The 14188-nt window shown below is 38.6% G+C and overlaps 3 protein-coding genes across 4 annotated transcripts; 1 reads left to right on the top strand and 2 right to left on the bottom strand.

The window, feature by feature from the left end:
- Positions 1-43: 43 nt before the first annotated feature.
- On the top strand, positions 44-8721 carry proser3 (proline and serine rich 3). The gene is made up of 14 exons (XM_034101901.1): positions 44-127; positions 466-503; positions 587-695; positions 780-1051; positions 1284-1435; positions 3594-3697; positions 4243-4331; positions 4416-4546; positions 4738-4973; positions 5070-5590; positions 5674-5851; positions 6332-6497; positions 7979-8060; positions 8218-8721. The coding sequence occupies exons 2-14, from the start codon at positions 493-495 to the stop codon at positions 8267-8269; spliced, it is 2103 nt and encodes a 700-aa protein (XP_033957792.1). The 5' UTR covers positions 44-127; positions 466-492; the 3' UTR covers positions 8270-8721.
- hspb6 (heat shock protein, alpha-crystallin-related, b6) lies at positions 8346-9923 on the bottom strand. Of its 2 annotated transcripts, XM_034101903.2 has the most exons (4): positions 9700-9923; positions 9457-9614; positions 8958-9080; positions 8348-8864 (listed from the first exon to the last, which is right to left on the bottom strand). In XM_034101903.2, exons 2-4 carry the CDS (start codon positions 9610-9612, stop codon positions 8709-8711), a joined length of 435 nt encoding a protein of 144 aa, XP_033957794.1. In that variant the 5' UTR covers positions 9613-9614; positions 9700-9923; the 3' UTR covers positions 8348-8708. The 2 variants fall into 2 exon arrangements, with proteins under 2 accessions (XP_033957795.1, XP_033957794.1); XM_034101904.2 differs by lacking the exon at positions 9700-9923 and having other exon boundaries at positions 8346-8864; positions 9457-9693.
- Positions 9924-11229: 1306 nt separating this feature from the next.
- psenen (presenilin enhancer, gamma-secretase subunit) lies at positions 11230-13134 on the bottom strand. The gene is made up of 4 exons (XM_034101905.2): positions 13024-13134; positions 12649-12727; positions 12342-12446; positions 11230-11678 (listed from the first exon to the last, which is right to left on the bottom strand). The coding sequence occupies exons 2-4, from the start codon at positions 12707-12709 to the stop codon at positions 11539-11541; spliced, it is 306 nt and encodes a 101-aa protein (XP_033957796.1). The 5' UTR covers positions 12710-12727; positions 13024-13134; the 3' UTR covers positions 11230-11538.
- Positions 13135-14188: the final 1054 nt, after the last annotated feature.

The following is a 14188-nucleotide window of genomic DNA, read 5'->3' on the forward strand; positions in this document are numbered from 1 at the left end:
GTTATGTCCATCATGAACAAATCCGGTTCCTATTGGCTGTAAGGCTCTCAGTAAATAACGTTCGACATAAACAGTGGCGCTTTCTTCTGGTTGTATCGGTTATGTGATATATGTCAAAAAGAGCAAAGTAATTATGTATTTAGTTTACTATTTTTAATCGTTGGATGTATAAGACCTTTCCATGTTTCCGCTGTAGCATCTTAATTTGCTATTTTATGCATAATTTGTGTCGTACTGGCGAGTGACTCCATGGTAACTTTCTTTTGTGGACATGCCAAGTCAACTCAGCAGGCCGGTGAATAATGTGCTATGATGTTAGTTAACAGTTAGTTACAATTCTGTAAAGTCAGGCTGACGTGACGACCCAGCTATAATTTATATAATTAATTTATACTAATTTGGGATCAGATATAAATCTGAAGCACAAACCATTTATACTGTGCATCCTGTTTTCTTGCTCTTAAGAATCACCTCTGACTTTCAAAAGCTGTAATGAAATCCAGGTAAGATATACATATCACATTATTTATAATACCCTTAACAATAGCTACAGTTGGTCACAAATGTAATGTTTTTTTTTTTACAGTGCACCTGTGTTCACAAGGCAGAATCCCTTCGAGCCAGCATCCAAAGTGGGGAAGGCACATTATCATCCATCCTGTAAACAATCCCTGTCAAAGAAAGAGAAAAAACCGGTTTGTTTTAAAGCTGACTCCAAGTTTAGCCTACTGCAATTATTAAGTTATCTCAAACATGTCTCTCACTTTGTTCTTTTGCAGACTCTGAGTCCAGAACGTTTAAACCAACAATCCAGTCCACAATTACACAGTCTGAGCCCAGAGAGCCAACGGCCGTATGAGAAACGTGACCTACACTTTGTTTCCACGGATAGACAGCCTGCGTTTGAAGAATCCTGGCCCTCCACCGACTGTGGATCTTCTCCTGCCAGCAGTACTTCTTCTAACATGGAGACATCTAAACAGAGTGCTAGAGCAGGAAAATCCACATTTTCCTCAGAGTTTGAAGTTCAGCAGAGTTCAGTGATGGCAAAGTAAGTTTAAATTACTCAGAATCCAGAATATATCCTGAGTAGCAATACTTATGCACTAAGTTATCATCTTTATTAGAACTATTTTTCTTGCAGTAGCAATATATGAGGCATGACTGAACATTACCATGGGATGGTCACTGTGATATAAAGATTGGGAGATAAAGAAACTGGTTAGTGGTCCTTTACTATTTATATCACTAGTCATAACACACATTGATATTTTCTCCCTTAGGTACATAGATCGCTTTCGCAATGGTCAACCACAGAGTCGAGAGGAGCGCCAGCAGATGCCTTCTGCCATAGAAGAGAAGCAGCTGCCTTTTTGGTGGATGTCACCCTCATCTTTACCTTGCAGTTCAACACCAACTAAAACAACAGACAGAGGTAGATTCTCCCTTTTAATGTGTACTTTTTATACACTGAACAAAAACATAAACGCAACACTTTTGTTTTTGCTCCCATTTTTCATGAGATGAACTCAAAGATCTAAAACATTTTCTATATACACAAAATAACCATTTCTCTCAAATATTGTTCACAAATCTGAAAAGATCTGTGATAGTGAGCACTTCTCATTTGCCGAGATAATCCATCCCACCTCACAGGTGTGGCATATCAAGATGCTGATTAGACAGCATGATTATTGCACAGGTGTGCCTTAGGCTGGCCACAATAAAAGGCCACTCTGAAACGTGCAGTTTTGCTTTATTGGGGGGGTCCGAAAACCAGTCAGTATCTGGTGTGAGGGGTAGGGTTAGGGCAGGGGTCGGCAACCCGCGGCCCACAGGCCGCATGCGGCCCTTTAAGCCCTCTGGCTCCCTTGAGTTTAGACAAAAATAAGAAGGAAATAAAATAAAAGTATTTGTAGGACTATTTATATTTTGTTGGATGGTTGAAAATGTTTCGTATGTTGTATTTTGAGGTGATACTGTGACACATAAATAAAAAACAAAACGGTTTTAATTAGGTCAACTAAAATATGCGTCACATCCTGCTCCGGTCCCGCGCGAGCGCCTTTTCTTGGAGGCGAATAAACTGACCCCCGGCTCGATGAGCGAACTATGGATAAATCAAAGAAAAGTACCGGAGGAACACAGGATTTAATTCTGCGTGGACAGAGTTGTATGCTTTCACAGTAAACGATGCTGGTTTACCGGTATGTTTGATATGTAGAGAGAAGTTGTCAACAGTGGTGCAGCCTTTACGTATCGAGGAACAACACGGGAGAGGAAGCCAGCTGACGATCGTCAGTCATAATTCAATGGGGTATGTAATTTAAATGTAACACTTTTTGTTATATTCCATGGAATGCTCTTAACGTCCCGATAGCAATGAATATATTAAGTGCTTTGACAATAAATTCATACAAAAATTAATCTCTGGAAGCCGTAGCGCTGTAAAAAGCACGACCAATCATCTGAGCCGGCCCGGCTAAAATAACTGGATGGCCTACCTGCCTGTCATCTTTCCATCTGGGCACAAACTTATATCGTGCCCTCATTGGTCATGTGTGCGTTCGTGTGTGTTGGAGGAGGGACTCTGTAAGAAAGTCTGAAGGAAGAGGCATATTTTTTCCGGTTGTGTACTTTCAAATTCTAGTGCACTCGAGCTGGTTTCTCCATGCTTACCTTTAACTCTTTTTAGGGTGCAGATATATGTTTTATTTATTTCAAAGTGGGCCCATTTAATAATATTTGTTTCCCCTTCAAATGTGCAGAGGACTCCCCAAGTGCTGTGTTTAATTTATTTTAAAGTAGGCCTGTGTATTATTTTTAATTCTCCTTATAAAAGTTCTTTGTTACTTATTAGAGGTTAACAGTTTTATATCATGTAATAAATAGCCTAATAAATGCAAAAAAACTGTAGTTTTTGTCTGATATAACAATACAAAACTATGAAATATGTTTTGCGGCTCCAGACAAAACATTTTTTGGAAAAAAGGAGCGAAATGGCTCTTTTGGTCAAAAAGGTTGCAGACCCCTGGGTTAGGGTAATGTTGTGAATCGAGTGGCCTGTGTTCGTCGTCCATAACATACGCCTGCCCATACCATAACCCCACCACCACCATGGGCCACTCGATTCACAACATTACCCTAACCCTAATCCTACCCCTCACACCAGATACTGATTGGTTTTCGGATCCCCCCAATAAAGCAAAAATGCACGTTTCAGAATGGCCTTTTATTGTGGCCAGCCTAAGGCACACCTGTGCAATAATCATGCTATCTAATCAGCATCTTGATATGCCACACTTGTGAGGTGGGATGGATTATCTCGGCAAAGAAGAAGTGCTCACAATCACAGATTTTTTCAGATTTGTGAACAATATTTGAGAGAAATGGTTATTTTGTGTATATATATATATAAAATGTTTTAGATCTTTGAGTTCATCTCATGAAAAATGGAAGCAAAAACAAAAGTGTTGCGTTTATATTTTTGTTCAGTGTATGAGGGTTTATTACATTTCACCAGCTCTCTAATTTCAATGTGGAAAGCACCTTAGCTGGTATAATCTTTCTGAGGGATACCTTTCTCTTAACAGAAGTTATAAAGCCTATGAAAGATGACCATGGACCTGCCAGCTTCAGTCCAGCTGGACAACATCAACATGACAGATCCCCCTCCCCATGCAGAGGATCCCTTAGTGTGAGTGCTTGTGTGGACCAAACAATATGGCCTGTTACTGTCTTGAAATAAACTTTCCAAATGTATTTCTTTAATAATTACCAAAAACGACTTTCCAAAACACCAGATACCATTCCATCTTGTTTTATTGTTTTCACATGCGTTTATATTTGGACTATTGGGTCTGCACCCTGCCCCGGTGTATAAGGCAAGTTTGTCTGGATGCCAAGGAAACGGAGTGTCTGCAGGAGTAGAGACGCCTTATACCAAATAAGTGCATATAAATATTTGCATTTCAACCCTGCACCACATGTCCATTTGGAAACTTTCTCTGTTTACTAGATACCTGGGAAGCAACTGTTTATGCACCCATGTTTGACACATTTATAGATTGCATGCCTGGTCATGTCAGATGAATCACTTTCACAAAATTGTAAAAGAACTTCTCGGTATACTGTATGTGTTAGCAATATGAACCTAGATAATGTGAAGGAAAACGTAACCGCTGCTGAATCAATGTGCAACTGTTATTTTTCATTGGTTTGTCGATCCTCTTTATTGCTCAGATTTTGTCAGACACCTCCCAGATGGAATTTGATGATGCGGTAGAGCTACTACAGCTTCAAGAAAAAGCCAATCAACTGTTGCTGAGAGGGTATGAATACAAGCAAATTACATTTATGATAAATGTGATATGATAAAATGTTATTATTGTAAGTATCTTCTGTCTTTCTAACAGTGAATGTACTCTGAGTGATGGATCTATACCTGTCAGCTCAGAGGGCCTGGATTGCTCAGATTTCTCTTCTCCAGTCAGTGTAGATGAGCCTCCGCGAAGACCTTTGATTCCTAGTTTAATAGCATCTACTGGTAAGTCAAGAGTGTTGCATAATACTCATTTTTGAGAAGGAGTTTTGTAACTCTTACTCTAATACAAACTGCCTCAATGCAATTCCCATCTTATCCAACTTTTCCTAGAAGATTCATATTTTTTCATGCCTGTTTTTAAACTGTAGTGCAGTGTTAGTTATATTATGCAATGTGTTTATTAATATTTACAGCAAAGGCCTGCTCAGACTCAGACCGAGCTGTTTTCTTCCAAAGATCCTCTGTCATTCCTTCTCTGGTGCCTCCCACACGCCGGGAAGAGGACATATTGTTCCAGTGGCGTTTAAGGAGAAAGATTGAGCAGGCCCGGGAGTGGCCCCCGCAACAGACCAGTCTGCATGGTCCCACTTTCAGCTGGCAGGCCCCCAGTTCTTCAAACAATGCCTCAGCCAGAGGACAGGCTTACAAGGTTTGAGTCAGGGTATTTGACATTTTAATTTTTTTTTGTATAATAATTGCAGATTTACAGGATGTTTTATTTTCCTCTTTCTTGCATCTTTCATAGCAACACCGGAGTATTCAACCTCCTGACGTCTCACAAAAAGATACACATCTGCACATCACAGCTCCACAACTAGACACCAAAGAAGCTCACAAATCCTCCCCCCCGGCTTCAGGTCCACCTCCCTTCCCTGCCTTTGATGTCTCTTTCTCTTCCGTCTCTCATCCCCAAACTATTGCACATGTTCCTGCCCACATGCATTTACTCTGTGATGTCTTGCCCTGCCCAATCCAGTCGTCTCATGCTACCATGAAACACAAAACTTTGAAAAGTATAGATGGCACCAAAGTTGCCTGTAAAAAGATCCAAGTCCCTGCAAACATAATGACCACCATCACTGACAAACCTTCTCATGCACATATGCCATGCCCAACACCTGCTTCATCTGGAATAATAGAAAGAGTAGGGCTTAGTCACCACAAAAGATCTGAGAGGAGCAAGAGAGAGAAAGCCCAAACAAGAGAATCGGAGAAGAATGAGGAGAAGGCGGCCCCGTCAATCAGAAAGCAGAAGAAATCAACAAGGTAAGATCGAACAATTCTAAAAGTAATAGAAATTAAATACTGATTGCTCAATATGCAATAATTTGCAAATATACTGTGAATAGGGAACATGCTGCTGCCACTGGCTCTACAAACAGAAGTTCTTCACAACCAAGAGGCTCCAAAAAAGTCATGCCGTGGGCAGAGCAGCTGCTGCAGGAGCAACGCCAGGGGTTTTCCAGGGAAAGCTGTACTAGCGATCATGCACCGCCCCCTTCTCCAATCCACAGAGCCTTAGGACAGGTTCTTAAGCTTTTTTCTTTATTCTTCTCCATGTTGTTTGTTAGACAAGGGCAATATGAAGCCTCAGAGGTTGTTTGCATAGTTTGTCTCAATTTTGTTATAACTTGCAAGCAGTATATAGGATAAACGTAAAGATGTTGCTATGCAAAATGTAATGATTTGTGGCAAATGTATGCATTTTAAATTATTCGTTTTTATTAAACAGGGTGAGTATCAAACACAAGAAACCTATACTTAAGTTATTTTAATTTTTCTTCAATAAATATGTTGTTTGAGGCATTAAATCATTTAGATAATCAGGTGTACATGTCCGACCTCATTAGAATGACATTATATAAATGCCATCACTGTGCACATTGTTTAGATGTCAAACATCATTGTATTTATTAATATTTCATATCATGCTTTGGGGGTGTAGAATGCAATAATGCTAATTAAAGAAGCATTTACTAGCAGGATGTTCTCTTTGTGCTTCGACAGGTAATTTCAGAGGTAATGTTCCCCACGGCGGACTCTGCACAAAGGACCCCTGACTCATCGGTTTCCCCTCCTTGCCCTTCCTCTGCACCTCCACAATCCACAGTTCCTCCATGCAATGCACAGAGCTCTATGGAGGTCATCTCACAGCTGCTGCAGGAAGCGGAAGGTCAGCTTAAGGCACGAAAGAGTGCCAACTTTTACCCTGTTTTTAGTTGTGGAGAATTTATTCTGAACTATCTATAGGTCCGCATTCACAACATGCCAAACACCCTAAATCTTTCTCTCTCTTTTTTGTGTATGCTGTATCAATTGTGATCCATGTTGAATGTTATTGTTGTCATATCTTGGACCCATCCTGTTCATCATATATATGCTACCATTGGGCAATATCATAAGGAATAACTCCATCAATTTTCATTGTTATGCAGATGATACACAATTGTATCTATCAATTAAACCAGATGTACAATTTCCATTAGTTAAACTGCAAGAATGCCTCACAGACATAAAGACATGGATGACCAGCAACTTTCTATTATTAAACTCTCACAAAACAGAAGTCATTATACTAGGCCCCCAGCACCTTCGGAACAAACTGTCCAACAACATAATTTCTTCGAATTGTATTACCATGACCTCCAGCACCATGGTAAAAAATCTTGGTGTTATTTTTGACGAGGATTTGTCTTTTAAATCCCATAGAAAGCAGATTTCAAGGACTGCCTACTTCCATCTAAGTAGTATATAATATATTGCAAAATCAGGCACATCCTAAATCACAACAATTCAGAAACACTAATCCATGTTTGTATCACCTCCAGGCTGGATTATTGCAATTCCCTTTTATCAGGCTGTCCAAACTCATCATTAAAGACCCTTCAATTAATACAAAATGCTGCAGCACGGGTTTTAACAGGAACGAAAAATATGGACCACATCACTCCTGTTTTAGCAGCATTGCACTGGCTACCAGTTAAGTCCAGGATTGATTTTAAAATACTTTTACTCACATACAAAGCGCTAAATGGTCAGGGACCATCCTACCTACAGGATCTTTTAATCTCCTATTGCCCCTCTAGGGCATTAAGATCCCAGAGTGCAGGTCTGTTGGTGGTTCCCAGAGTCCACAAAAAAAGGTCAGGTGCTAGAGCTTTCGGCCACCAAGCCCCGTTCCTCTGGAATCAACTTCCAGTGACGATTAGGGAGGCAGACAGTGTCCACACATTTAAGAGCAGGTTAAAGACTTTCCTCTTTAGTACAGCGTACAGTTAAGACCTTTTATACATCCTCATGGACCCTTGGTTTTATGTAATTGTATCTATTGTACTCTAACTGTATTTGTGTCATTGTGTTATGTTCCTTTTTAAATTGGTATTTTCACATTGATCTTGTAAGATACGTTTGTTGTTTTTACATTGTTTTACATTGCCAATTGTGTTGTGAAGCCCTCTGAGACAAATAGGATTTATGATTTTGGGCTATATAAATAAACTTGAATTGAATGGCTTTTGGAGGCGTTTACATTTCAAAACAACTTATAGTGTTGCTTCCACACAGTACATTTACATGCTGATTTATACGACAATATCAACCTTCTCCTTGGCTGGTGATTATCCTCAACAGAACTGTTTTCTTTTTTTTTTTCAGATTCAGATGAAAAAGAGTTTGAAGATGACCCTTTGTTACAAGTCCTTCGCAAGCAGAGAAAATGGGTAAAGGAGCAGATCAGGTAAAATGATCATCTTAAATGTAATTGTTCAGTCATGTAAGATTATGTTCCTATGAAGATGCTCATTTGAAAATGAGGCTCGTCTAATGTTATAAGAATCCTCAAAACGGAGCACCCCAAATTCCAGAAAAATAATCTACTGTATTTTTCCTTTCAGTGATGTGGACTCTTTATTAAATGAATTCCAGGACGAGCGAGAAGTAACTTGACCACTGACAAGAAAACACATGTATGCCTTTTTTTTTTATAAAGAAATAAAGTTTATTTTTGAAGACATATTTCCACATTAAAGATTTTGGAGATGTTTTTGTGTGCATCATTAATAACAATAACAATACAGTGATTTTCTTTACAAAAGTTGCGCACATTGAACTACGAACGCAGAATATTTACAAAGACTGGTTCTTTTAAACATCGTGTAAGATTGATGAGTAATAGCAGAGCGGTATATACAAACCTAAGAGAGCAGGGAATATTAGAACAGCGCCAGGAAGAACAACACATGGGCGTTTTGGCACATGCATGCATGAGTGTTGCTGTGACTAAGTTATTTCTGTATGAGCCTGTGTTTTCTTAAAGGCTTATGTTGCACTTATTTTCATACATGGTGAAGACGGCAGAAATGTTAGTGTTTGGTATTATAAGGCATTATGTCGGTATGCCGGAGTCCTCTGTTTGCAGCATCGGTGCAGAAATAATAAGGATGCCTTCTGGAGAGACCGCTGACTCCAAAGCCATGGTGTCCACTCCTTTTGGGATTCGGTAGCGACGGTTGAACTGCCGTGTTGAAACTCCTGCACCATCCTTCAAAGAGCACAATGAATCCAAGTTTTGAGGATCTTAAATATTGTTAACAAACCTCCCTAAAACCTACTATGTTCCATCCAGAATACTAACCTTCTTTTCTTCATGCTTTCCTTGCACTTCCACAAAGTCTCCTGTCACTTTGACCAGGAGGTCCTCCGGGTTGAAGAGCTTGACATCAACTTGAACTCTAAAACCGCTGTTGTCACAGTTCACCTACCAATAAAAGTGTAAACACTTGTTAATGTTTAGAAATAAATATGTCTTAGCACAGTAAATACACCCAAAAGCCCTGTTTGCTATCATGCATTAAACCTAAAGGATATTTGAGTGTGAAAGTTGTTTTTGACCTTGGAAACAGTGATTTGAAAACATTCATTTTATATATTTTTCTCAAAAGCTACTTGGTGGATATAGGCCTACTTTTCAACAAAAAAGGAAAATAACTATTGAATAAGTTACCACGGTTAATGGTTATTTGGTATTATTAAATATATATTTCAATATTGTTGTGTGTCCCTGCAATTATATTGTTCTTAAACAGTTAATAAACCATACTAACAGCTGTAGTAAGTTAAAAAAAATAACCTACCTCTGCAGAGCTGGTTTTATCACTCTCTGGAATCAGTAATTTTGGAGACCATTGATAATTTCCATACATCCCATTCAGCCGAGGAATAAGAGGTGGTAAAACCTTCTCCCATGGGACACCACCATCTGGCAGAGAGGGTGGCAGAATGAAGTCCATTTCTAATCAGTAGGAAGAGAACGTGTTTAAAAAGGAGAGTTGACTTCCCAGCACTTGAGGCTACAAACAACTCTGACCACAGCTTACCTCTTCTTAAATTCTCTGACCAAAAGAGTGTGCGAGCAGGAAAGGACGCCCCCTGTTTCACTGCGTGTGTTCCCGTGTCAGTCCTAAAAGAGGTACTGTGAGTACAGATGATGCCCTGGTGCGCCCGTCTGTCTGACCCTTTATATAGGCCCTAGTCTATGGTCTGACCCCAAGCTGCTCGCTCACGGGATGCTTGACGTGTCTGACTGCTACGGTGTTTGTTTTATACTGGAGTAGCATACACAGTGGGGGCACCTTGCCTCTGTTATGTTCCGGATGCGTACCCTTGGGTGTTGAGGCGGGGCCATATAGGATAAGGGTGGTGTACTGTATTGTTTTGGGAGTGACGCAGCTGTTGCGAGTTTATGGCAATTAACGTGTTATTCCCTGTTAACAATATTGTAGTCTGAAGTGTATTCCTAGGGTTTATGAAACAGAAACGTAACTGTTTAAGTTTTCTTATATGACTTATAGAGTTGTGAAATACATGCTCAAGGTCTGTTGTCAAGGAAGGTTTATCCAAAAATAAGTTCAAAAGGGATGTTGTTGACCCCTTGTGAGCTGATGCCAGACAGACAGTGACAGCAGGGACGTCCCTAACACATGCCTGAGCGCGTGTGCTTTCACCCCATCCATCACTCTGTGTGAAAGAACTTGTGAGGTCATTTACCTAAGTAAATGTAGTAATGTCACAGTACTGTCATACAAATACAACTCCTGCACTCAATAAAATAAGCTAAATGTACTTAGAAGTATCAAAAGTAAATGTCCTCATAATGCGGAAAATGTGCTCCTGTGGGTGTTTTATGGTGTATTTATATTTTACAAGTAGCACTTTAAGTCAGTATGGGGCCTAGACCAAACTAATCTATAATACATCAAATGTTATACACTGATTTGTAATGTTTTATGTACAGAGATTATCTGAAATATAACTAGCTGTCAAATAAATGCAGTGATATCAAAAGTGTTTTGAATACAAAATACCATGAAATGAAAGCCTCTCAAAATTGAACTGGAGTAGTACTTGAGTAAAAATTCTTAGTAACTTTCCATCGCTCCACACATGAAATGATGTCCTTAAAAGGGTTCATTAGTTTACTCTTCGTAAATCAGTGTTATTAAGGAACTCCCTGCATCATAAAAGTACGTGCTGATACTCCTGACTTGTTCCTGGCACATTCCGAGTGAATTTATATTCAGAGCACATGTTCTCCCTGTTAGTAATGTAGAACATGTCACTTAAGCTTTGACTGGAGTGACTAAAAATGGCCCCGATCATGTTATGACTCACATAGGATGACAGGGAAGTGGCGACATTTGGAGAGATTAAGTTATTGGGTTTCACAACAGGCGCCAGACTTTAGGAGCCTTCCGTAACAATGCAAAACATTGGGAGTATATAAGGAGATAATAGCTCATGATGAGTCCCCCAACATTAAGTCCATAATAGATCCCAGAAGAATAATGATATTCCAATATGATAATGAAGGTCTAACAAATACAGTATATGGTATTGGAGGTTTGAGGCATGATGGACTTTTGTTTTTATTTATCATTTCATACACAAGTAAAAATAGTTTGGGTTTCACAAACACACACAGACATTAAACTCCACTATAAAACAAGAAAAGATATTAGTGAGCTCACTTGAAAAAATAACGCAAAGAATGTTGTCAAATGCCTGGCAAAGACATAGTTGGATTGATTTTGTTAACATGATTCAGCCATTACATCTCTCTCCGGAGACCAGACAAATCATCAGAATATTTCACTGTTAAAGAAGAGAAAATTCCTTGGTCCATTATAATGGATCATTAGTTATTTGACAAAAATGTTTTAAGGAATGCCCAGAGGAATTGTAAAGGACAGGTAATCTCCCACCTCCCCCCACTCTGCTCTGTAGTGCTGGAAAATTGTAATCCACGTGGTGAGCACTGTGACCCAAAACAGCAACCCCAGTCCTGACCGCTTCACATCTAGAGGAAAAACACACAAGTGACAGGTATGTCATTTCATGCAGAAGTTTGCCTTAAATTGTCTTTAATAAAACAATTCTCAGGAAATTGCAAATATTACTTCAAAATGAAAACTGTTATATATCAACGGGGTTACCAGTTCAAGTTTGGCAAATATTCAATTTCTCAATAAAAAAACTACAAAGGCATTCACTGTCATAATTGCTGATTTGAACAAAACTCAAATGTAAATGTAACGTTATGCATATTATGTTTTACTTACTAGGCTTACAATTAAGGATAGCAATTATTTCAACAATATATAATAACTTATTATATAACACATTGCGTCAAGTGTTTTTAAAGAGTTCCACTGTAAAGAAATCCATATGATCTTAGTAATTTAAGATCTCATCTATGTGGATACAATAATAAATTACATTTTTAAATAAAATATGAAATATTCTTTTGACAGTCATCCCATCTCATCATGATGAACAGACCTGAAAATATATCGTGACTTTATTCTTTCAATTTCACCAAGATAGAACAAAAATGCACACAGTGTAAATGGTATGTAAACAATTAGGTAAGAAAACGTACTCTGGAGTTTTACTGGAGGTCCTAACTATATGTAATGAATGAATAATCCTCAGGTTTTAAAGTAGTGGTTCTGATACTTACATGTTTGGATCTGGAGCTGTTCAGTGTACACAGGCTTTAAAAATGCCTCTTTAAAGAACCAAACAACATTCACCAGCCACAGGAATGGTAGCAAAGCAAAGCCAGCTGAGAAGAAGAAGATGGCAAAAAACAACATCAATGACAATACAACGGCATATTACCACTTAATATTTACAAAAATGTGCTTAAATGCTCATGCTTAGAATCGAGTGACATTTTGAACGTATTGAGGCATGTGTAGCATGTAACAGTGAAGATCGACATCGACACTTCTCCGGTCCTGGCATTCATGTTTATGTATTCTTACCTAAATAATATTTGCGGCATAGGCCGAGTTTCTCCTCATTGGGCACTCGTTCCAGGTTCATGGTGAAATTGTGTGGATTCTAAATCAGAGAAAAAAATATATCGTCTACTTTGAAATACATGATACGAGCTAAATGATCTTTACACAATTGTATAACATTGAAACAATAAAGCAGTATGCTGACATGGATTGCATTGTTTGTCACATGACTTCACCCAAGGCTACCGTTAGCATTAGCTGAGCAATGTAGCATTATGTAGTTCCGACTGTTGCAAACAGTAGCAGTAACTTACATCGCTCTCAAGGTTCTGGACAATGTAATTTAAAAAAGATTTACATGTGACTAGAATGTTGTACTTTTGTGTGATTATTTACCTGATATTTGTAAGGCCAAAAAAGCCAGAGAATCGTCACTAAATAGGAACAACCAAACACTTCCTCTTTCTTCTTCTGATGCGCATTCTTCTTCTTCTTCTTCTTCTTCTTCTTTGTTTTTTCTTTTTAGTCAAGCCTCTGCTGAACTCCTCTGTATACCGCCACCTACTGTACCGGAAGGTGTGCTTCACAATCTGGTCATACTCGATCGTAAAATAAATTAAATAATTCAATAAATAACGTTTTTATTTATTAATGTAAAGATGATTACTTAACTTTTTTAAATCTTCCTCATAGCCGTATTCATTGTATTGCATGCTTCCTTTTCTTTTTCATCATCAGCTTCTTATGGTGACAATACAGATGCACACTGCCATCTGCTGTGTTGCAATGTCTTTAAAACCAACTTGTTCACTCTAATTCTCTGCGTCTATATCCCATTCCCTCTGTCAGAGGGTTGCTATTGTTATACTGCCATGGTAAATTAAGACTAAGCTATCCTTGCAAGTATAGGCCATGTCAATGTTACCATTGAATTCATATTTAATTTAAAGTGTGGCCTTCTTTTTATAGTTTACTATCATAGGAACACTTTTAAATAAACAAATGACATTTCCTCTTCAATACTGAATAGTTGATTTTCAGCAATCCAAAATGTATTAGCTATTTGATTCTTGAAAGTTCATATAGCCCCCTTTGTTGAAACTGGGTTGATGTATTTAATTAACTCTTAGGCTAACTTAGGCACACACTTTGTTTTCATATGCTGGTGAATTTTGAAGGCTTGGGCTGGTTAAACCATGTAGACTGCAAGAAAATAAATAACCAAAATACACAACAGTGTCGATAGACTTGTCTTAAATCCACGAGAAGGTTTTTATAAAGATATCGTTTTTAGAAAAGTTGCAATACAAACATTATGTCTTAATGTAATTAATCAACATGCAATTCCTCAAATAGAAATATCTGTGTAGTAAAGTGACATAATCTGATATGTGAAATATACACATTTCTTTGAATGGAAATCTGAACAACAATCACCACTAGAGGTCAACCCACCCCTCCTATTGTAGCCTCGATGTAGAAACTCACTTTCCCATGCATCATTGCGCGCGCCCCCCCCTCCCATCTCGCGCCTTCCCTCTTGTCTCTCCTCGAACGGCTA

This window comes from Pseudochaenichthys georgianus, chromosome 16 (assembly GCF_902827115.2).
Source record: "Pseudochaenichthys georgianus chromosome 16, fPseGeo1.2, whole genome shotgun sequence".
In the NCBI taxonomy this organism is placed as follows: Eukaryota; Metazoa; Chordata; class Actinopteri; order Perciformes; family Channichthyidae; genus Pseudochaenichthys; species Pseudochaenichthys georgianus.

What these genes read in the sequence shown, in the direction of transcription:
- proser3 (XM_034101901.1), top strand. An exon ending in AACTAAAACAACAGACAGAG is followed by an intron (nt 1,436 to 3,593) that starts GTAGATTCTCCC and finishes TTCTCTTAACAG; the next exon opens with AAGTTATAAAGCCTATGAAA. An exon ending in TCCACAGAGCCTTAGGACAG is followed by an intron (nt 5,852 to 6,331) that starts GTTCTTAAGCTT and finishes GTGCTTCGACAG; the next exon opens with GTAATTTCAGAGGTAATGTT.
- psenen (XM_034101905.2), bottom strand. Translation starts at nt 12,709, where the DNA reads ATGAACCTGGAACGAGTGCCCAATGAGGAGAAACTCGGCCTATGCCGC. An exon ending in ATGCCGCAAATATTATTTAG is followed by an intron (nt 12,447 to 12,648) that starts GTAAGAATACAT and finishes TCTTCTTCTCAG; the next exon opens with CTGGCTTTGCTTTGCTACCA. An exon ending in ACAGCTCCAGATCCAAACAT is followed by an intron (nt 11,679 to 12,341) that starts GTAAGTATCAGA and finishes TTTTTCCTCTAG; the next exon opens with ATGTGAAGCGGTCAGGACTG.
- hspb6 (XM_034101904.2), bottom strand. Translation starts at nt 9,612, where the DNA reads ATGGACTTCATTCTGCCACCCTCTCTGCCAGATGGTGGTGTCCCATGG. An exon ending in ATAAAACCAGCTCTGCAGAG is followed by an intron (nt 9,081 to 9,456) that starts GTAGGTTATTTT and finishes TTTTATTGGTAG; the next exon opens with GTGAACTGTGACAACAGCGG. An exon ending in GAAAGCATGAAGAAAAGAAG is followed by an intron (nt 8,865 to 8,957) that starts GTTAGTATTCTG and finishes TGCTCTTTGAAG; the next exon opens with GATGGTGCAGGAGTTTCAAC.